General features: G+C 40.0%; 1 protein-coding gene across 1 annotated transcript in view; it reads right to left on the reverse strand.

Moving 5' to 3' along the window:
• Window positions 1–4,191: 4,191 nt before the first annotated feature.
• Window positions 4,192–24,188, reverse strand: part of thbs4a (thrombospondin 4a) — a 169,672-nt gene continuing 149,675 nt past the window's right edge. Inside the window, exons 21-22 of the mRNA XM_039758372.1 lie at window positions 23,526–23,665; window positions 4,192–4,375 (exon numbers count right to left, since the gene is read on the reverse strand). Of these exons, the coding sequence (XP_039614306.1) occupies window positions 4,314–4,375; window positions 23,526–23,665 (202 nt within the window). The 3' untranslated portion in view covers window positions 4,192–4,313. The remainder of the gene's footprint in view (window positions 4,376–23,525; window positions 23,666–24,188) is intronic.

Here is a 24,188-nt window from a genome sequence, read left to right on the forward strand (position 1 = left end):
CAAGTGCAACGCTATAAAAACCAGCGTATTCAGAATTAACAGCATCTGATATAAAAAGTAAAACCTTTGTGTGTGTGCGTTTCTTAGCGCTCTTTAGTTTTCCCAGTTTTCTGACTTTAGTTTCTGAATTTCAGACTACAATTCTAAGGTTGAAGTTTAGTTTTGATGATAAATAGGACTGTCTTTTCCTGACAGATTTCTGGCTTGCTCTGAATGTTTTCTCTCTTCGTACCTCCATTATTTCTTTTTGCCTTTCCCCATCCAAGACATAACAGTAATGATTTTTAGGAATATGCTTCTAATTGATTTAGATTGTTTGCATCTGTTTTTGTGTTATTGATTTTGTTTTGGTATTGTTATTTTTGTGATGTCACTATTCTGCAGGTTTGATTTATTGTGAATACCACTGTTTTGTATGGGGTTGTCTTGGGTGCCAACCCTTTGTGATTCTGGTTTATGTGAAACTCAACCGAACCAACTGGAGATTGAAACAAAGTAACTAACCATCTGATTTGGAAAAAAAGAAATATATTATGAGTGTGAAAAAGCATTAAAACTCTATGTTTAAACGATCTGAATTTGTGAAAAAATAGTTTAGTGCTCAGTAATTTTAATAGGATTCTGATTTTGACTTTGGTTCCATTTCAGATTCAACTTTTGCCTAACTCTTTGGTACTCAATGATCGTTTTTGCCTTTGTTAAAAGATTATTATTTTTTGTCATCCTTTTAACCTCTGATGTTTAATGTTGCTGTTTCTGTTACAAAAATTCCCTACTCCTTATAATTACAAGTTATCCTGGAGGAGCTGGACTGTGCAACCTGAACCAGCTGCAGGTACGGCCTTATGCTACCAGTAGTGACAAGGACACTAGCAAAATGCAAAACTAGAGAAGAATCAGTCAAGGAAGGTAAGGAGAAAGCAATTGTCTGTGGCCACCACCTGCAAAACCGTTCCCTTTTTGGGGGGTGTCTTGGTGCTTCCTCTCCAGTGCCCCTGTTGTTCCTTTCATTTGCACCAAAGCAGGTGAAGTTGATTCGTAATTGCTTATCCTTCCTAACTGCTTAATTGACTTGGTGTTAGTCTGCGATGACTAAGTGTTCCCTTGAGTTTTTTTGAGCAGTATATTGACATTATATATTAGAATTTTTTTTATGTATACAAACCACACGGCATTGAGTGTCCTCTCGTCCTCCTTCTTGCTCGTTCCAGCTCACCTCAGAGAACAGAGGCTGAACTCGTTCCACATGAGCTGACTCAGGAGCATAACGGACTCACTTGGCAAGACAGGGTTTCTATCACAACAGTACTAAAAAGAAGCAGCACCATCGCTGTCTTTACACTGCTCAAGCCAGTTGGAATATGCCAGCCACATGACAGATGTATGAATGCCAAAAGACCTCATCCTCAGTGAGCTGGTGACAGGGAAAACGGTAGTAAGAAGACCAAAGCAGCATTGATGTCTTCAAGTCAGATCTCAAGAGTCTTGCCATCAACGCCAGCACTTGACAATCTTTTGCTTCTGACTGAAATGCCGGAAGGTTGTGATTGATGGCAGAGATGTTTGTTTCTCTTGGAAAAGAGGTAGAACTGCCACAGTTTGACAAAACTGAAGAAATCTGTGAATAATGACATTTTGTTTCTGTGTGTTGGAACGTAATGATAACTGTCTTAGAATGTGTTTGTAAAAGTGTTGGCCTGTTTTATTAAATTAAACACTATATGTGTTTGTTTTGTTTCAGATAGATGAATTGGCTGATCCAGACATCATACACCTGCTTGTTGTTGTCCTTCTCTGTGTGCAAGGCGTCACATTCAAAACTCACAAAGTTGCTGCGGTTGTGACACTGCATTTGGAGTATCCTAAAAAACTCACCTGCACTTGCACCTTCATCCAAGTCACGCCATGCGTTTGGATGATGAGAAACCTGAAAACCTTGCCTTCTCCATATCAAAATGACCTTGCTATTAGGGAGTAATCTCACTGTATTATTATGTAAGGTCCTATGGTGGCCCTGTTTTCCACTTTATACTATTTATTGTGTAGACCTTAATACAGTCTCATATACACTTAGCACTATATGATCAGGTACTTTAGCACTTCCTCTTCCTTTCTACATCTCTATATCTCTACATCTGTGTAATAAAAAAGGGGATATGGAGTTTAGAGCAGAGAGCTGTGTTATAGGGGTTGGAGGCGGTGGCACTGACCAGAAAGCAGGAGACAGAGCTGGAGGTGGCAGAGTTAAAGATGCTAAGATTTGCATTGGGTGTGACGAGGATGGACAGGATTAGAAATGAGGACATTAGAGGGTCAGCTCAAGTTGGACGGTTGGGAGACAAAGTCAGAGAGGTGAGATTGTGCTGGTTTGGACATGTGCAGAGGAGAGATGCTGGGTATATTGGGAGAAGGATGCTAAGGATAGAGCTGCCAAGTAAGAGGCCTAAGAGAAGGTTTATGGATGTGGTGAGAGAGGACATGCAGGTGATGGGTGTAACAGAACAAGATATAGAGGACAGAAAGATATGGAAGAAGATGATCCACTGTGGCGACTCCCAACGAGAGCAGCTGAAAGAAGAAGAAGTGTGTCGTTGATGACATTCAGGATGAAACAACCTTCATAGTGTGCACATTGACAAAGCTATAATCAACAGCATGGAAACAATTTAACAACAACAATTTATTTTTTGATATCAGCCCCAGCCTGGACACTCAAAGAAGACAAGAAAAACCTTGTAGGAAAAAAAATGGAAGAAATGGAAGGGCAATTCAGAGAGAGAGAGAGACCCCCTTCCAGGTAGGTAGTTGTACAAGGGGTGTCAAAAATGGGGTAAATAACCACACGCAAAACAGCAGCAGCAATAAAGGAGTTACTATGGGGAAGATACATCCCGACAGCATACTGATACGACTAATACAACATAATTACATTAATTATATTATTATAGTAACTAGGGGGTTAGCCGTCTGCTCCCTTCGCTTGAACCAACCAAAAACCCCCAAGCCCGGCCTACGCTATGCACCAGCCACTTTGCTTCTCTGCCGCTCGCGTTGTGAAGAGGGGGGCTGAACGCACCCCAAGGAGACACGGTTGCTCTTCCAAAACCCCCTCTTAAACGGTGATACAATGGGAAACACAGTTTTTTTTTACCTCCTCTTTGCTCGATCAGCTGCTGGCTTGCTGCTGTGCTGTGCTGTGTGATCTGCATCTTGCTTGGTGCTTCGAACATTTAAAAGCCTGTACAGCAGATGTCCTACTCTTTGTCTTTTATTTCTGGCCCAGGGCATGGTTAAATCTCTTGGCACAAAGTCTCGTCTCGTGGAGGCGAGTTCTTGATATTTTTTAGTTTATAATTTAAAAACAGAATAAGAATCTAAAAATCTAACATCACATTAAAGTTCAATAATTCTGAAAAGAATGATACCAAACATATATATGTAGGTTTTAAAATACGCCCGATTTAAAGCATGACAAAAAAACGTGCCATTAAATCGTTGCACTTTTAGGCTTAGGATTTTATATATAGAGTGTAGTTTAAGCTTATCTTTCAGAAGTATGCACACTTGGCCGTTATGACTGAAAAGATCTTAACTGCATCCTCTAATTCAATTTTCTTAACCAGTAGATACTTTATGGAAATTATAGCCAGTCCATTAAGATGGTATTTTGTTATTGTTCTTTTAAATTGATTTTAGCTTTGAAAGCTGTGTTCTCCCGAGGTCCCCTTTGTGTTTTGGGATGCCTGCTTTTAACCATCTCCTTGTTTTGTATTCAGTCAGTTTTGCTCATTTTAATATGCTGCGCTTGCTGTCGATTGACAATCTCTCAATTTGGTGAACAGGACTGAAGCCAGTGCCACAAGGTCAGTGGCAGGCAGTCAGAGTTGGAACCAACACGCTCCCTGGCCATTCAGCATGATTAGGGCGGTGTGCTTGGCCATTTGCATGTAATTTCTTTTGTTGAAAAATATTTTTGTTGATACGTTTCTTTGGGATTTCATTTTTCTACTTATCAATTCTTCACTGCTTATCTAAAAGTGTAACCTCTGTATTAAATATCCAAAAAATGTCGGCTTTTGTATATTTTGGAACAGACATTAGGAATTTTTATTTAAAAGAGAAAAAGCCTTTCGAAGCATACCAACTTGCCTGAGACATGATAAAACCATTAACATGAAAAAATCTACTGCGTCCACTTTAACATGTTTTTTATTCATAATTCAAATACAATTGGGTTACATATTTGAAGAGATAAGTGGACTGTTTTGTACTGTTTACTTAATGCTGAACATTGTTGCATCTGGATTTTCTTTTTAAACTGCATCACCTTGAAAATGCTGAGTCCTGAAGTCTTGAAAATCTTCAGGTATTGTGTCTAAAAACAAAAAATAAAATATATGAGTATTTTTCTCATGTTGCTTCACTATTTTTTGCATGTAGAAAACAAACAAAGCGACCAATTAAAAAACTGATTCCAGAAACAGAATTTAAAAAATATTACAACTTCAATTATTAAACACCTCTGGCAGTCTCTTTTCAAAAAATTAAGAAACACAGACACTGGAGGATTTGAATAAACACCGTTTTCTTGGCTGAAACCAGTTTCCTGTTGATTTACACTGAACCAGGAAATAGCAAAAATCCCAGGAGCACATGGATCTGTCCATCCAGGAATGAACATATAAATGTTTGCTGTGTTTTAATGCCAATTGATGTCTGAATGTTGTTGTCCTTCAGATGCATTTATTCATGGCAACAGTCTGCAAATGTTTGTTTTTATCAGGATAACACTCCATGCCAAATGACTGGAAAAGTCCTGGAATGATTCCAGGAACATAACAATGAATCTATTTTCAATTAGTGTTGTCACAATAAGGGTGTTTTAAATTAGTCGCTTTTTTATACTATTTTAACCTATCATTTCATTCTTAGTATAATTGTATGAATCCTTAACCATTTCTATTTTTTTTTAATTTTTTGTAATTTTGCTTTTCTTTAAGTTTAATTTTGAAAGAACCATTAGAGCTTAGTTTTTATTTGAGCATAAGGATTGTAGAAACCCTGATACACCCATGAATGACTCCGTGGGGCTCTTTTTCCTCCAGCCACCTATGTAGAGAAGTTGTCTTCTGAAGGTGTTATAAGATGCGTGTCACTCTGGTTAGAGTAGTGTCCTTTTGGTTCAAAGGCAGAGCATTGCAAACTTTGGATCAGCACCTTATAAAGACAGCTAATTCACGCCTTTAGACATTTAATAAACACTCTCAGATTGTGTTTCAGTCAACTGAAGAGACCAGATGGCAGCTTTCTGCTGTTGTCATTACATTTTTCATTTAAGTTGCATTGCAGCATTATTGGAATTTGGTTTTGGCCTATTTATGGTTATAGTGAATATAATAGCTTAAAGTAATATACTATACACTGTCATGCATACATGCCTGAGGATCACCATCCAGACACTTGCCAGGTACGTGAGGGGTCTCTGCTGTTAACTGCCTTTTCATTTTCGTCCTCCACCAACTGAGGGCAACTGGAGTATTGTGTGCATTTCTTGTCACCATAGCACAAAAAAGACATAGCAGTACATGAAGCTGTGCAGAGGAAAGCAATCAAGTGCACTCCAGAACTACAGGACACGTCACACTCTGACAGACTGAGAGAATTAAACCTGTTCAGTCTCGAGCAGAGGAGACTACGTTTCCTGAATTCCTCAAAGGCATTGATAAAGCAGATTCAGCAACATTCTTTTGGCTTAAGTGTAACTTACATACTTGAGGGACATCAATGGAAATTAAGAGGAAGTGCATTCCGGGTTTTAAGGCAGGAAGCACATCTTTAAACAAAGAGTTGTGGGAATCTGGAACAAACTACTGAGACATGGAGTTGAAACAGAAACCTTGACCACCTTTAAGAAGGATCTGGATGAGATATCGGGACAACTTAGCTATTAGCTAGAGAAACAGGCTTGACGGAGCTGAATGGTCTCCTCTCATTTGTCAAATTTCTTATGTTTCTTATGTAACTGACTCTGCTCCTTCCGGTCCTAGGGCTTCAAAAGATGAACACCAGGAAGGAGGCATCACTTATCATAGAGACAAGTCTGATGAACCAACAGCAGAGGCGATTTAATAAGAAGCCACCCTTTTATGTACTGATTATTTTTTGTTATTATTTTGTTTATGCCACCAAGCATTATTTTTGTTTAAAAACTGCAAGTAAACAGGGAAGGCTGTGTTGACAACCCAGAAAACTCCACAGTTTTTGACCTTCTCTCATTCACACAACCACAACATGAAGTAAAATTATTACTGAATATTGCTGTGTCTTACAACATACAGATTATTTTTATTGTTGTCATTTGTTTGAGTACCAGAGATTGCATCAGGTAATGTCAGTTGTGCAATGGTCTAAAGGTTAGTGTCCTTGACATCTCTGTATCCAAGTTTGTGAATATTCATAATTAAATCCTTGTGTGCTGATGTGGTTGTTTTCATAAAAGACATTTGATTTTTCAACATCTGGCTGATTTTCGCAACTTTAATTTTGAATTAAGGTTTGATTGTCTATTGAGTTTATAACAGGTTACATTGGTCTCAGAACACTGAGGAATTATATAAAAAAAGGAAAGGGGGCTCTTTTTACTTAGGAGACTGCATTCCTTTAATGTGGAAAGTGACATCCTTCACATCTTCTATAATTCTGTGATGGCCAGTGCAATTTTCTGTGCTGTGTTGAGTTGCGCTGGTGACATCACTTTAAGAGAGGCTCACTGAATCAACAAGCTAATTAAAAGAGCAGGCTCAGTTACAGGACACACTCTGGACGCCTTGGAGGTCGCAGCAAAAGACAGAATTAAAACAAAACTGAGTGCCATTATAAACAATGCAGCACATCCTCTCTCTGACACACAAACAGTGAGAACTTTCAGCCAAGGAATTACTCAATAGAAGTGTGTTCAAGAATTGCTATGGTGGCTCCTTTATACCAACAGCAATACACCTGAATAAGGCCTCATTGGGACTGAGACAGCTAAGTTAGAATTTCTTCTTTCTTTTTAATTTTCTGGTGTGTGTTCAGTCCATGCTGTGTGCGTGTGTTTATTTATTCATCTATCCTTTAAATAAAATTAAAGTCTATCTATCTATCTATCTATCTATCTATCTATCTATCCTATCTATCTATACTAAAATTAAAGTCATCTATCTATCTATCTATCTATCTATCTATCTATCTATCCTGAATATACTAAAATTAAAGTCTATCTATCTATCTATCTATCTATCCTGCAACTATACTAAAATTAAAGTTATCTATCTATCTATCTATCTATCTATCCTGATATACTATTATCTATCTATCTATCTATCTATCTCCTTCCTGTTCTTGCTGTCGCTGTGCATGCTGGGTGGTTGTCTCGAGTGTGAGCGAGTGGAACTGGTGGTGGACGCTGAGGTGAGTGTGGTGATTCTTTTTCTTCTAATTTTCTAGTTTCTTATTTCTATCTTTTTTTTGGTGAAAACAGCTACACTTGTTTTTGTACTGAGTGGCTTAGGCCACGGCAGCCGCAATGGCTGCTAATCTTGAGCGTTTGAGCCGCCGCCATGGGATTAAACTTATATCGGAAGAGTTTGTTCCTTTAGAGGCGGGGGTTTTGGCGGTAGGCGAAGTGGTCGGATGTGACAATATTAAGTCAGACCCCCAAAAGAAATAAGGCATGAAATGCAAAAGAGGCAGAAAGTGGGAGAAATTGTTGGGGGGGGGGCGAAAGGCAGGGAAAAAAGGAATTTTAAAAGCCTCAAAAAAGGAAGGGGAGGAAAAATCGGGAAAAAAGAAAATTTTTTTGGGCAGTGGGGTTTTGAGAGGACCCCGCGGCCTGCGGGGAGGCCCGTTGCGGGCGGCCGTCGCCCCAAAAAGGGGGTGGGGAAAAAAAGGGCGACGGTAATTTTCCCCAGGGGTCGGGGGGAGCCCCAGAGTTGCCGGGGGGGTTACAGCGCTCAAAGTGGAAAGAGTTTTGGAATACCCCGAAAAAGGGTGATGTGGCGTAATTTTCCCTTGACTTGACCTCTTTCTACGTCGTCCGTGGTTGTGACGGACAAACAGTCGAATGTTTGATTAAAGATTTGTTTTAAATGATACAAGAAATGCTGAGTCCTGAAGTCTTGAAAATCTTCAGGTATTGTGTCTAAAAACAAAAAATAAAATATATGAGTATTTTTCTCATGTTGCTTCACTATTTTTTGCATGTAGAAAACAAACAAAGCGACCAATTAAAAACTGATTCCAGAAACAGAATTTAAAAATATTACAACTTCAATTATTAAACACCTCTGGCAGTCTCTTTTCAAAAAATTAAGAAACACAGACACTGGAGGATTTGAATAAACACCGTTTTCTTGGCTGAAACCAGTTTCCTGTTGATTTACACTGAACCAGGAAATAGCAAAAATCCCAGGAGCACATGGATCTGTCCATCCAGGAATGAACATATAAATGTTTGCTGTGTTTTAATGCCAATTGATGTCTGAATGTTGTTTGTCCTTCAGATGCATTTATTCATGGCAACAGTCTGCAAATGTTTGTTTTTATCAGGATAACACTCCATGCCAAATGACTGGAAAAGTCCTGGAATGATTCCAGGAACATAACAATGAATCTATTTTCAATTAGTGTTGTCACAATAAGGGTGTTTTAAATTAGTCGCTTTTTTATACTATTTTAACCTATCATTTCATTCTTAGTATAATTGTATGAATCCTTAACCATTTCTATTTTTTTTTAATTTTTTGTAATTTTGCTTTTCTTTAAGTTTAATTTTGAAAGAACCATTAGAGCTTAGTTTTTATTTGAGCATAAGGATTGTAGAAACCCTGATACACCCATGAATGACTCCGTGGGGCTCTTTTTCCTCCAGCCACCTATGTAGAGAAGTTGTCTTCTGAAGGTGTTATAAGATGCGTGTCACTCTGGTTAGAGTAGTGTCCTTTTGGTTCAAAGGCAGAGCATTGCAAACTTTGGATCAGCACCTTATAAAGACAGCTAATTCACGCCGCCTTTAGACATTTAATAAACACTCTCAGATTGTGTTTCAGTCAACTGAAGAGACCAGACGGCAGCTTTCTGCTGTTGTCATTACATTTTTCATTTAAGTTGCATTGCAGCATTATTGGAATTTGGTTTTGGCCTATTTATGGTTATAGTGAATATAATAGCTTAAAGTAATATACTATACACTGTCATGCATACATGCCTGAGGATCACCATCCAGACACTTGCCAGGTACGTGAGGGTCTCTGCTGTTAACTGCCTTTTCATTTTCGTCCTCCACCAACTGAGGGGCAACTGGAGTATTGTGTGCATTTCTTGTCACCATAGCACAAAAAAGACATAGCAGTACATGAAGCTGTGCAGAGGAAAGCAATCAAGTGCACTCCAGAACTACAGGACACGTCACACTCTGACAGACTGAGAGAATTAAACCTGTTCAGTCTCGAGCAGAGGAGACTACGTTTCCTGAATTCCTCAAAGGCATTGATAAAGCAGATTCAGCAACATTCTTTTGGCTTAAGTGTAACTTACATACTTGAGGGACATCAATGGAAATTAAGAGGAAGTGCATTCCGGGTTTTAAGGCAGGAAGCACATCTTTAAACAAAGAGTTGTGGGAATCTGGAACAAACTACTGAGACATGGAGTTGAAACAGACACCTTGACCAACTTTAAGAAGGATCTGGATGAGATATCGGGACAACTTAGCTATTAGCTAGAGAAACAGGCTTGACGGAGCTGAATGGTCTCCTCTCATTTGTCAAATTTCTTATGTTTCTTATGTAACTGACTCTGCTCCTTCCGGTCCTAGGGCTTCAAAAAGATGAACACCAGGAAGGAGGCATCACTTATCATAGAGACAAGTCTGATGAACCAACAGCAGAGGCGATTTAATAAGAAGCCACCCTTTTATGTACTGATTATTTTTTGTTATTATTTTGTTTATGCCACCAAGCATTATTTTTGTTTAAAAACTGCAAGTAAACAGGGAAGGCTGTGTTGACAACCCAGAAAACTCCACAGTTTTTGACCTTCTCTCATTCACACAACCACAACATGAAGTAAAATTATTACTGAATATTGCTGTGTCTTACAACATACAGATTATTTTTATTGTTGTCATTTGTTTGAGTACCAGAGATTGCATCAGGTAATGTCAGTTGTGCAATGGTCTAAAGGTTAGTGTCCTTGACATCTCTGTATCCAAGTTTGTGAATATTCATAATTAAATCCTTGTGTGCTGATGTGGTTGTTTTCATAAAAGACATTTGATTTTTCAACATCTGGCTGATTTTACAACTTTGATTTTGAATTAAGGTTTGATTGTCTATTGAGTTTATAACAGGTTACATTGGTCTCAGAACACTGAGGAATTATATAAAAAAAGGAAAGGGGGCTCTTTTTACTTAGGAGACTGCATTCCTTTAATGTGGAAAGTGACATCCTTCACATCTTCTATAATTCTGTGATGGCCAGTGCAATTTTCTGTGCTGTGTTGAGTTGCGCTGGTGACATCACTTTAAGAGAGGCTCACTGAATCAACAAGCTAATTAAAGAGCAGGCTCAGTTACAGGACACACTCTGGACGCCTTGGAGGTCGCAGCAAAGACAGAATTAAAACAAAACTGAGTGCCATTATAAACAATGCAGCACATCCTCTCTCTGACACACAAACAGTGAGAACTTTCAGCCAAGGAATTACTCAATAGAAGTGTGTTCAAGAATTGCTATGGTGGCTCCTTTATACCAACAGCAATACACCTGAATAAGGCCTCATTGGGACTGAGAGAGCTAAGTTAGAATTTCTTCTTTCTTTTTAATTTTCTGGTGTGTGTTCAGTCCATGCTGTGTGCGTGTGTTTATTTATTCATCTATCTATCTTTAATTAAAATTAAAGTCAATCTATCTATCTATCTATCTATCTATCTATCCTGAATATACTAAAATTAAAGTCTATCTATCTATCTATCTATCTATCTATCTATCTATCTATCTATCTATCTATCTATCTATCTATCTATCTATCCTGGCAACTATACTAAAATTAAAGTCAATCTATCTATCTATCTATCTATCTATCTATCTATCTATCTATCTATCTAGTGCCATTCATATCTATCTATCTATCTATCTATCTATCTATCTATCTAACTATACTATCTATCTATCAATCTATCTATCTATCTATCTATCTATATCTATTTATCTATCTATCTATCTAAACTATACTAAAATTATCAATCTATCTATCTATCTATCTATCTATCTATTATTAATCTATCTATCTATCTATCTATCTATCTATCTATCTATCTATCTATCTATCTATCTATCTATCTATCTATCTATCTATCTATCTGCTTCCTTCCTGTTTCATTGTCGCAGTGCATGTTGGGTGGTTGATCTGGCGCGAGTGCTGGTGGTGGGCTCTGAGTCTGGTGAGTGAAGTGTTTTGTTTAACTTTTTTTCCCCCTTTCCCATTTTCATTTTCTTGGTGAATTGTTTGAAAGTTTTTCCGTTTTCTTTTGTGTGAAGTGGCATCTGGCCACAGCAGCCATAATGGCTGCGAATTTAGAACGATTGAGTCGCCGCCATGGGATAAAACTTCTGTGTGATGTTTTTTCCCTTAGAAAGTGCGGTGTTGGCGGTAGGCAATGTGATCGGTTGTGAGAACATTAAGTCCGCCTCACGAATGAACGGCGCAATCGTATTATTTTTGAGTTCTGTCGATCTGGTGCAGACAATTGTAGAAAAGGGTGTAGTGATCGATGGCTCGTTCGTGCAGGTGTCTCCGTTGGCGGCGCCAGCACGTAAAATAACGTTATCGAATGTCCCCCATTTTTGAGGAATGAGACTATAGAAAAGAATTAGTACGTCACGGTCGTTTAGTTTCAAAAATCCGCTATATTCCTTTGGGGTGCAAGTCGCGGAGTTAAAACATGTAATGTCTTTTAGGAGACAAGTTTACATGGTGCTCAACAAAATGGATGAAAGTTTAAATGTTGCTATGAGGTTTAAGATTGATGGTTTCGATTATGTGATTTTTCTGAGTTCGGATGAAATGAAATGTTTTGGGTGTGGAAGTGAGGGGCATTTAGTTAAAAATTGTCCAGTGAAAGTGAACAGAGCAGTTGTTCGTGATAACCTGCATGTCACTAATGACGATTTACAAGATCGGCCTTTACAGCTTAATAGTAATGAAAACACAAAGACACCAGAGGATGCGGCCCGAGGAGAGTGTAAATGTTTCTGAACCTTTAAATAAGGGAGATGAGTTGCTTGATGGGGAAATGCACAGACCAGCATCGATGGGGGACATCGGGAATGAAAATGCAGCAGAAGATTCTGCTACAGCACAGGGAAGTGTGTGGGGAGAGATTGAAATGGAGGAAGGCGACGATAACGCACCTGAGCCATACGATGGGTTTAAACGGCCTGCTAAAAAAAGACAAGCTGGGGAGGAGGAAGGAACCGCGCGAAAACGCAGTAATGTTACGGCTTGTGCTGCTGAGGAAGGCGAGGGTCCCGCTGCAGCCCCACCGGTTACGCAGGGCAGGTACGCGGCCCTAGCTGAGGCAGACAGTGAAAACGCGGCTGGGCTGAGTGAGGGAGACGAGGAGGCGGAGGGGAAATGTCGGATAGTTCAACTGTGTCTGACCTACAAGAATGTAAAGGTAGAGGGGATACAGTGCTCAAAGTATCAGAACATTTGTGACGGAAACTGAGGGCAGAAGGGGTGTAGATGTGACCGATTACTTTCCTGATGTGCAACTTTTTATCTCTTCAATACAAAGCCTAAGAAAAGAAAAGTCCTCTTCTGTCTTGTTCACTGATAAAGAGCTTCTTAGATTAAAGAATCTGTCAAGCAGACTGAAGAAACAGTTCAAACTAAATAAGCAGTAATGGAGAGGGCAACTGCACCATTTCCAAGATCCTGTATATTCTGGGATCTGTGGTTTATTTTGACTATTTTTATATTTTCATTTAACATGGCTTGCTTTAATGTAGGAAGCTTAAATATTAATGGTGGAAGAAATAATAATAAGAGGCTAGCTTTGCTTGAATTCATAAAGCAAAAGACTTAAAAGTTACCTTTGTACAGGAAACCCATATAGACAGCAAATCAATGGGAGTGGAGTAGGGATTGGAAAGGGACATTTATTACAGTAACGGTACAAATATTAGTGCTGGAGTAGCCATTCTGTTTTCTAAGAATGTTCACGTAGTTCTTTGTGATGTTGAAGAAATAGTGAAGGGAGGCTGCTCAAAGTGCGTCAAACTTCAAGGCAGTTCTTTTACTTTTATTAATGTATATGCCCCGAACGATGGGAATGAGAAAATCGCTTTTTTTAAGAAGTTGGAGGGTGTGCTGACACAATGTTGCACAAATGAAGTCCTCGTTCTAGGTGGGGATTTTAATTGCACCCTTGATACTCAAAAAGACAGAAATAACGGGCTGGAGCCGCACACACGCTCAGCCCAGGAATTAGAGAGAGTTGTGAGCGAGATGGGACTGGAAGATGTGTGGCGAAATAAAAATGGGGGCACCAGACAATATACATGGGGGAGGATGAATGGGGGGATTATTTCAATGGCGAGGCTTGATCGTCTTTATTGTTTCAAGCACCATATTGGTTTATTTAAAAACGGTCACATTACCCCTGCAGGGTTCTCAGATCACAGTTTGGTGTCTTGTTCTGTGATCTTAACTGATTATAAGCCCCGTAGTGCCTACTGGCATTTTAATACGCTCCTCCTTCAAGACCAAAGTTTTAAAGACTTATTTAAATTTTTTTGGGCAAGTTGGAGACTCATGAAGAAGGAGTTCACCAGTTTACAACAGTGGTGGGAGGTTGGGAAGACCCACATTCGTTTATTATGTCAGGAGTACACCAGAAATGTCACTAAGTCACTACAGTCTGACATGGCAATGTTAGAAACTGAAATCATTCAGATTCAGCAGCTTCTACAGCAGGGTCCAGATGTCAAATTGTTGGAAACTCTTGGGGTTAAAAAGAAGGGCCTTGCCCACTTATTGGAAACAAGGGCTCGGGGGGCTCTAGTGAGGGCGATTCCAACAGATAACTGATATGGATGCACCAACCCAGTATTTTTTTGGACTTGAGAAAAAGAACTCTCAACATAAGGTCTTACATTGCATAAGACAGGATAACGGTGAGGAGACTCAGGACCCGGGTGAGATAAGGCGGGCGGTCCGGAGGTTTTATGAGACTCTTTTTGCAACAGAGGAAGGTGAGGCTGAGGAACAGCAGACCTTCTTGAAGGATTTACCACATTGTGATGCAGACTCCGAAGAGCTGGAGAAGGAGTTGTGCTTAGGAGAGCTCACTGCTGCACTGAATGAGTTGAATAATGGAAAAGTCCCAGGCATTGATGGCATTCCAGTGGAATTTTATAAAGACTTCTGGGATATTATTGGTCCTGATGTATTGGAGGTATTCCTCTACAGTATTAAAATGGGTGTGTTACCTCAGAGTTGCCGCAGGGCGTAATAACACTACTGCCAAAAAAAGGTGACCTACAAAATCTCAAAACTGGCGGCCTGTGTCCCTCCTTTGTGCTGATTACAAAATCCTGTCAAAGGCTAGCTAACAGATTGCGAACTGTTTTAGCTCAGGTGGTGCATCCTGATCAGAGCTATTGTGTCCCTCATAGAATGATTTTTAATAATATTTTCTTAATTGAGATATTTTTGCAGTATCCAAACTCTTTAACTTTCCAATTGGTCTTATTTCTTTAGATCAAGAGAAGGCCTTTGACAGGGTCAGGCATTCGTATTTATGGGAAGTCATGCAGGCTTTTGGGTTTGGGGACCGTTTTGTTAAATATATTCAGCTATTGTATAGTGACATTTCTGGTGTAGTTAAGGTCAATGGTGGTTTGTGCGAACCTTTTGATGTCAGAAGAGGAGTCAGGCAGGGGTGCCCTTTGTCTGGAATGCTCTACGTGTTGGCCTTGGAACCTTTTCTGGTTAAACTGAGAGGAGTGTTGACTGGTCTATCAATTCCATGTTGCACTGCGGAGCCTGTTAAGGTTTCAGCATACGCTGATGACATCATCATCGTCATTAAAAATCAGGAGGACGTTGACATTTTGCTTCAATGCCAGAGATCTTTTGAAATTGTTTCATCAGCTAAAATAAACTGGGGAAAGAGCAGTGCTATCTTACTGGGCAACTGGACTGGTTTAAAACCACCACAACTGGTTGGTGACCTGCAGTGGTCCTCTGAAGGATTGTTATATTTAGGAGTGTTTCTTGGGGATGAACACTTCATACGAAAGAACTGGGATGGAGTACTGCAGAAGGTGAAGGATCGGCTTGCTCGGTGGAGTGGATTCTACCTCAGTTATCCTACAGGGCAGGATGCTCATCATTAACAACCTCATAGCCTCAGGACTGTGGCATAAATGCATTTGTTTAGAGCCTCCTGCACAGCTGCTTCAAAATATTCAGGAAGTTTTAATCAACTTTTTTTGGGATGGCCTGCATTGGCTTAGGAGAAGTGTCCTGTTTCAGCCACTGGATGAAGGTGGGCAAGGCATTATAGATGTGTTCGGAGAGTTGCTGCATTTCGCTACAGACTTTACAAAATTGTTGTATCCTTCTGAGCACCAGCCGTGGATGGATTTGGCACAACGTTTCTTTGACCACATTGAAAACCTGAAATTTGGAAAAACTCTGCTGCTGTGCCAGGTGAATAAATTTGATATGTCGGACATACCGGACTTTTATAAGAGTCTTTTAGAGCCTGGCAGATGGTGACAATTAAAGGGGATGAGGACAGCCTGTCATTGTTCTGGGTTTTGGAAGAGCCCATTGTTAATAATGCGAAGTACAGTAGTTCAGTGGGACTGTCTCAAACTTTCATTAATCATCTTAAAATGGAGTGTGCAAAACTAAAACATGTTATTGACTGTGAAAAGTTTTGTTGGAAGAACGCAAATGAAATTGCACACCAAATTGGAGTGCGGTCAGTGAGAGTGGTGCAGACCTTTTAACACAAGTGAAGGCTTCACTGTCAGCTGAGAGATCGGCACTCCTGAGAGACATGTTCAATGAACGGACTCATCCACCTGAGGATCCTGATTTTCCTACACTTTTGGTATCTCCGGGGTGACTGGACACGGCGGAGGAGCAAATTTCTTTCGGTGGAGAGGCTGATGGACCTGTCTTTGCCAACAGCTACAGGGAAACAATTGTACTGGCTGTGCGTAAAAGTTAGACATCGAGACTCCCTGAGGACGGTAACAGACACTCCATGGAGGAGAAAGATGGACTGCACAGAATTCTCAGAGCCAGCCTGGAGGTCGCTATACAAGCCACCATTGACCAGTAGGGTGGGTGATTTACAGTGGAGGGTCTTACATGGGATCTTAGCTGTGAACTCCTTCTTGTCAATTATTATACCTGGGGTGTCTGACAGTTGTTGTTTCTGTGGGGAAAGAGAGACCGTGTTTCACTGCTTTATGTTTTGTGCAAGGCTTGAGTCTTTGTTTAATTTAATAGAGAGGCTTGTTGGGGGATTGGAAATGGTGTACACTAGGGTGGGCTTTCTGTTTGGTTTTAAAAAAACTAAAAGAAACACAGATAATGTGAATTTGGCAAACTTTATTATGGGGCAAAGTAAATTAGCTATTTGGAAAACGAGAAAGCACAAAATTGAAGGGAATGGTTTACAAGATCCGATTGTGTTTTTTAAAATACTGTGCATTAGTCGCATTTTGATTGATTTTAATTTTTACAAATCCACAAAGAATATGGACAAGTTTAAAACAATATGGTGTGTGAATAGTGTACTGTGTGACTGTGATAATGAGGAACTGCGGTTTGTTTTTTAGGGGGTTTGTTTGGTTCAATTGTGTTTTTTCAAAAAAAAAAAAAAGAACATGTAAATATATTTATAATAATGTGTAAGTTGTATATTTGATGTTTTTGTCAATAAAGTTTGTTTTTAAAAAAAAAAATATCTATCTATCTATCTATCTATCTATCTATCTATCCTATATACTAAATCCTTAAAGTCTATCTATCTATCTATCTATCTATCTATCTATCTATCTATCTATCTATCTATCTATCTATCTATCCTGGCAACTATACTAAAATTTAAGTCTATCTATCTATCTATCTATCTATCTATCTATCTATCTATCTATCTATCTATCTATCTATCTATCTATCTATCTATTAAAGTCAATCTATCTATCTATCTATCTATCTATCTAACTATACTAAAATTAAAGTCTATCTATCTATCTATCTATCTATCTATCTATCTATCTATCTATCTATCTATCTATCTATCTATCCTGGCAACTATACTAAAATTAAAGTCTATCTATCTATCTATCTCTCTGCTTCCTTCCTGTTTCGCTGTCGCAGTGCTTGTTGGGAGTTTGTGTTGGCGCGGATGGCGGTTGTGGGTGTGAGAGTGGATCCTGAGGTATGTGTTGTTTTGTTTAAACTTTAAATCAATATTCTTTTCTTTTCTAATTTTCTTACTTTTCTTTCTAAGTGTTGGTGGAAAAGTTTTAAAAGTACTTATTGTGTGGCTTTAGGCCACGGCAGCCACTATGGCTGCAGGTTTGGAAATGTTGACTCGCCGGCATGGCGTTAAAATTGTGTCGGAGGATTTTATTCCTCTAGAGAGTGGAGTATTGGCCGTGGGAGAAGTTATAGGATGTGAAAACATTAAATCAGCGTCTCGGATGAATGGATCCATAGTTTTATTTTTAAGTTCTGTTGATTTGGTGTCGACGCTTGTCGAAAAAGGAGTCGTAGTTGATGGTGTTTTTGTGCAGGTGTATCCGCTGGCGGCTCCGGCCCGTAAAGTTATTTTGTCGAATGTACCGCCATTTTTAAGAAATGACGTACTTGAAAGAGAATTGGAGCGTCACGGTCGCCTAGTATCAAAGATCCGATATATTCCCCTTGGGGGCAAAGCTCCTGCAATAAAACACGTATTGTCGTTTCGAAGGCAGGTGTATATGGTGCTTAACCAGATGGATGTGGATCTTAACATTACTATGCGGTTTAGGCTTGACGGTCACGATTACGTTATTTTACTTCTGACGAGATGAAATGTTTAGCGTGTGGCAGTGGAGGGCATTTAATTAAACAGTGCCCCGAAAAAGGGAATCGAAAAGTGGAACATAAAGGGGGAGAAGATGAACAAGGTGTACAGCAGGCTGGACCCTCCTCAGCCCTAGAAAGTGCAGCGCAGGGGGTGTCCTCAGTGCCCGTGAGATCAGCCAGTGAGGGGGCTTCTGTTAGTGCGCTGGGGAACAAGGGCGCGAGTGTTGATGAGACTGTGAATAGTGAGGAGGGGAGCAGTGGGGTCACAGTAGAACTACCTGCTGTTGAGAATGACAGTGTTTGGGGATCAATCGAAATGGAAGAAATTAAAGATCCTGAAAACAATGACGGTTTTAAACGACCGGCTCAAAAGCGCCATTATAGTACAGTTGAAGGAGGTTCTCTGAAAAAGCGCAGTAACGTCGCGGCGGAATCGCCTGTTGCTGACCGAGAGAGCAGTGCTGCCGCCTTTCCCGTCACTGAGAGCAGCTTTGCAGTTTTAGCAGCTATGACGGAGGAAGACGCCGCGGTAGCTAGTGAAAGTGAGGAAGAGGAAGGCAGTATTTCTGATTCATCCACGGTGTCTGAAGCACAAGATCTAAAAGACAGGGGGGGTTACAGTGCCCAGAGTATAAAAAACTTTTTATTAGAGACCGCTGGGCGAAAAGGAGTCGATGAGTCCGAATTCTTTCCCGACATTGATCTGTTTGTCTCTTCAGTTCGCAGTTTAAGAAAATGTCCGTCTTCGTCCGCAATGTTCACCTCACAAGAGCTGGTGAGATTAAAGAACATACTAAGTAAACTGAAGAGAAAGTCCAAAATGAATAGTCAAAATGAATTAGAATTGTAGTATTCACCCCTTTCTGAACTGGGGTCTTCTCGTGAATTGTTATTTTATATCATCTTTGATTATGGCCAGTATAAAGATTGGGAGCATAAATATCAATGGGGGTAGAAATACTGGCAAGAGATGGGCTCTTTTTGAGTTTTTAAAACAGAAAAATCTGGATGTCATTTTCTTACAAGAAACTCACATTGATAAGGAAAACCAGTGGGAGTGGAGCCGGGACTGGAGTGGTGGGATATTTTACAGTAATGGGTCCAATGTCAGTGCCGGGGTGGCTGTGCTGTTGACAAATAATATCAATGCGGACATCTGTGGGGTGGATAACATACTGGAGGGGAGATTACTGAGAGTGAAGGCACAGATCCAGGGGAAGGTTTTTAACTTCATAAATGTCTACACTCCGAATGATGGAAATGACAGAGTACAATTTTTTAAGATAGTTGAAGATCTTTTAGAGCAGTGCAGTTCGGAAGAACTCGTGGTGTTGGGAGGTGATTTTAACTGTACCATCGACTCACCATTAGATAGAAATAACGGGATTGAGCCTCATCCTCGCTCTGCCCAAGAGCTGCTGAGAATACTGAGGGGAATGGAGATGGTGGATGTATGGAGGAGGAAGAATGGGGAGAGCAGGCAATACACGTGGGGGAGAGTAAGTGGTGGGGAGGTGTCACTGGCCAGACTGGACCGCTTTTACACATTCAAGCATCACCTTGGACTGTTCAAATCGAGCTCCATCACACCCACTGGGCTGTCAGATCACAGTTTACTAACCTGCAGTGTGCTGCTTACAGCCTACACACCTAAAAGTGCTTATTGGCACTTCAATTCTGACTTACTTCAAGATCAGAATTTCAAAGAAATATTCAGGTTTTTTTGGAATACATGGAAACTTAAAAAAAGGGAGTTCATCAGCCTGCAACAATGGTGGGATTTAGGGAAGGTGCAGATTCGAGGGTTGTGTCAGCAATACACTAGAAATGTCACTAAATGTTTAAAATCTGAGATGGCTGAATTAGAAGCTGAGGTCACAGAGATCCAGAGGCTTCTCGATTTGGGCCCAACCACAAAGCTTACAGAGAGCCTCAAAGATAAAAAGAGGGGTCTGGCCCAGCTGTTGGACACCAGAGTTAAAGGGGCTCTGGTGAGATCAAGATTTCAGAGCCTAAATGAAATGGATGCACCAACAAAGTATTTTTTTAATCTTGAAAGAAAGAACTCACAAAGTAAAGTTTTATATTGTTTGCGGGCAGCAGATGGGACAGAGAAACAGCAGCCAGTGGAGATCAGGGAGATTGTGAGGGAATTCTATAAGACTTTGTATGCTGCAGAGACGGCTCAAGATGACAAGGACTGCCATCAGTTGGTACAGAATCTTCCTCAGCTTCCTAAAGGAGATGTCACAAACCTGGAAGCAGCTATAACTTTATCAGAACTTTCTGATGCTTTGAGGGGGCTTAATGTGGGCAAGGTTCCGGGTATTGACGGGATCCCAGTTGAATTTTATAAAGAATTTTGGGATCTCATTGGTCCAGACTTACTGGAAGTGTTCACAGAGAGCATCAGGACGGGTGTCTTACCCCAGAGCTGTCAGATAGCAGTAATAACCCTCCTTCCTAAAAAGGGAGATTTGAGTGAAATTCGAAACTGGCGGCCTGTGTCACTACTGTGCGCAGACTATAAGGTATTTTCTAAAGCGCTGGCCAACAGACTCCGGACTGTCCTGACTAAAGTGGTGCATCCAGATCAGAGCTACTGTGTCCCTGACAGAACTATTTTTAATAATATTTTTTTAATTCGGGATATTTTGGCTTCCTCAGAGTTTCTTAATTTCAAAGTTGGCTTGCTCTCCTTAGATCAAGAGAAAGCATTTGATCGGGTCAGTCATTCCTACTTATGGGGTGTGATGAGGGCTTTTGGTTTTGTGGAGAAATTTATTAAAAATATTCAGTTACTCTATAGTGACATTTCTAGTGTAGTGAAAGTCAATGGTGGCTTGTGTGCACCTTTCACAGTTCAAAGAGGAGTTTGTCAGGGCTGCTCTCTTTCTGGAATGCTGTACGCACTGGCATTGGAGCCATTTTTAAAGGAGTTGCGAAGAGTGCTGAGTGGATTGTCAATCCCAGAATATACAGTGGAGCCATTTAAAGTTACGGCTTATGCGGATGACATTGTGGTTCTCATCAAGAATCAGGAGGATGTGGATAAGCTGACAGCTTGTCAAAGGATTTATGAGAAAATGTCATCAGCCAAAATAAACTGGGCCAAAAGCAGTGCTCTGCTAGTGGGAGACTGGGCCGGATTGAGTCCACCCCAGCTTGAGGGGCATCTGCAGTGGAGCACTGGAGGATTATTATACCTGGGAGTCTACCTTGGCAATGGACACTTTGTAAGTAAGAACTGGGAGGGATTACTACAAAAGGTTCAAGATCGACTGGCAAAATGGCGCTGGATCCTCCCCAGATGTCCTATAGGGCAGGATGCTGGTTGTTAATAACTTGGTGACCTCCAGCCTGTGGCACAAGTGCATCTGTTTGGAGCCCCCATCACAGCTGATCAAGCAGGTACAGGAGGCTATTGTGAACTTTTTTTGGGACGGTATGCACTGGCTGAGACGGAGTGTGCTGTACTTACCACTGGAGGAAGGCGGTCAAGGACTTATGGATGTTGGGAGTCGAGTGGCTGCTTTCCGTCTACAGACAATACAAAAACTGTTATATTCACAGGAGCAGCACCCATGGACTTTTTTAGCTCGGTTCTTTCTTGACCAGGTTGGACAGATGAGACTGGGGAAGAACATAGTGCTGTGTGAAGTGGACAAGATCAACACCTCACAGTTACCGGCCTTTTATAAAAGTTTATTAAGTGCTTGGTCTCTACTGAAGGTCACAAGGGATTGTGAAAGTACTTCTTTGTTTTGGGTACTGGAGGAACCGCTGCTATTTAATCCTCATGTCAGCTGCTCTTGGGAATTACAACATTTTGCTCGTAATTTTACACAGTGCCATATTACTAAACTTCGTCACTTAATTGATTGGGACAGATTTGGTTGGAAGGACACAACAACAATAGCAGAGGAGACAGGAGTGCACTCTCTGCGATTATTAGGAAAATTCTTGAATAGACTGAGAACATCATTGATCAGGAACTATGTAACACAAATAGAAGACCTGTTTGTTACAAAGATTTGCCCTTCCAGTGACTGTGATTTTCCTGCACTTGTGGTGTCCCCGGCATGTGAGTGGACTGACAGGAAAACTAATGGCTCACTGTCCATAAGTAACCTGCTGGACTTACCACTGCAGTGTGTGACAGGAAAACAACTCTACAGAATGTGTGTGACTGTCAACCATCAAACTCAGCTGAAGACGCATCCTGATACACCATGGAGAGAGAAACTCGCTGTTCTAGAGGGAGCAGAGCCGGCCTGGAGGTCGCTGTACAGGCCACCATTGGCTCATCGGGTGGGAGATCTGCAGTGGAGGCTGTTGCATGGCATTTTAGCGGTGAACTCCTTTTTAGCAATAATTAGTCCTGGGGTTACTGATACTTGTCCTTTTTGTGATGAAAGAGAAACTGTGTTTCATTGTTTTATGTTTTGTATGAGGCTTCAGCCTCTTTTCACCGTCATCAGAAATCTGACCATTAGATTGGGTTTTGTTTATAACGAGGTGGGCTTCTTATTTGGGTGGAAGGCAACAAAACGAACAGCGAATAACGTGAACCTGGTGAACTTCATCATAGGTCAAGCAAAACTAACAATATGGAAAACCCGCAAAAATAAGATCAGTGGGGCTGGGCTTCAGGATACCATTGGGTTCTTCAAACAGTTATGTAAAAGTAGAATCTTAGTTGATTTTAAATTTTATAAATGTACAAAGAATTTGGAAAGGTTTAGAGATATATGGTGTGTAAATAGTGTGCTATGTGAATGTGAAGACGACGAGTTACACTTGATGGTATAATATCTCCACACTTATGCTTAATTAGAGAGTGGTAGGACAGCTTGGTTTGGAAATGTTTTCTTCATTTGTTAAATTGAATAAGATTATTTTTATTTTTTCTGTATTTATGTGTTCTTTTTTGTCTGTTGGGTGGTGTTATATACTGTTTTTTAACAATTATATCAATAAACGTTGTTTTAAAAATAAAAAAAATAAATATCTATCTATCCTGAATATACTATCTATCTATCTATCTATCTATCTATCTATCTATCTATCTATCTATCTATCTATCTATCTATCTATCTATCTATCTAGCCACGTTCAAGTTTGTGGACCAACATAAGCTGTCAGTTGACCTTCTTTGGTAGGTTGAATCAGCACGTCACAATCCTTGATCTTTTAGAGACTTCTTTATGAAGCAGTTCATTACCTGATAAAATGACCACTTAGTGTGTGTACAGACATCTTTATGCAAGGCAGCTATTATGAATTCCTTTGGCAGAAAGATTAAACCAAAGGGCAGAACAGGGTCTTCTGGTAAAGTCACAGGGTCTTCTTAAAATAGTCATAAAGCTATTTATTAACTTACCATTACAGCGATACTTCAGATTTGACCATATGATGTTTTCTTGGGAGAAACAAAACACACCTAGCCGCCCACCACGCATTGTCGTGTCAATTGTTACTCCAGAATCAGCCACAAGCTCTGTGCCTTCATAAAATCGAGCTCTGTTGAAATAAAGCATACATTTTTTTTCTCATACTGGTGCAGCATATCAAAACACATCTCCCTCAGTATTCATATTCATTTTCATTCACCTTTCTATTGTCTAGTGATAAGAGTTCCATATACACATTTCCTGCACGGGTAAAGTGTACATCTGTGTGAAATTTTAAAATGATTTCAGATGAGGGTTGAATTCTGGTTTGGTATGTGTGACTTGATTGTATGTAATGTTATTTTCTTTGTTGTATAAGTTAGACTTGATCATATGGAATGTTATTTTCTGCAAGTAAAATTAATAATACAAAAATAAAAAGATAGAGTATTCATTGTTCACATGTGTTTTAGTGTGGACAACCAGCATTACATTCTTGGAAAGTAAACAATGAGCACTTGTGCATTTTATCCACTTGAAGCCACATGGCTTTCAGTCCTGTTCTATACTGCGTCTTCCTACTCTTAACAACACATCTTAAGCTCTATAAAATCTGAACTGATTAACTTTATTTTCTAAAATAAGAAGTGTTT

The sequence above is a fragment of the Polypterus senegalus genome, chromosome 7, assembly GCF_016835505.1.
Source record: "Polypterus senegalus isolate Bchr_013 chromosome 7, ASM1683550v1, whole genome shotgun sequence".
In the NCBI taxonomy this organism is placed as follows: domain Eukaryota; kingdom Metazoa; phylum Chordata; class Cladistia; order Polypteriformes; family Polypteridae; genus Polypterus; species Polypterus senegalus.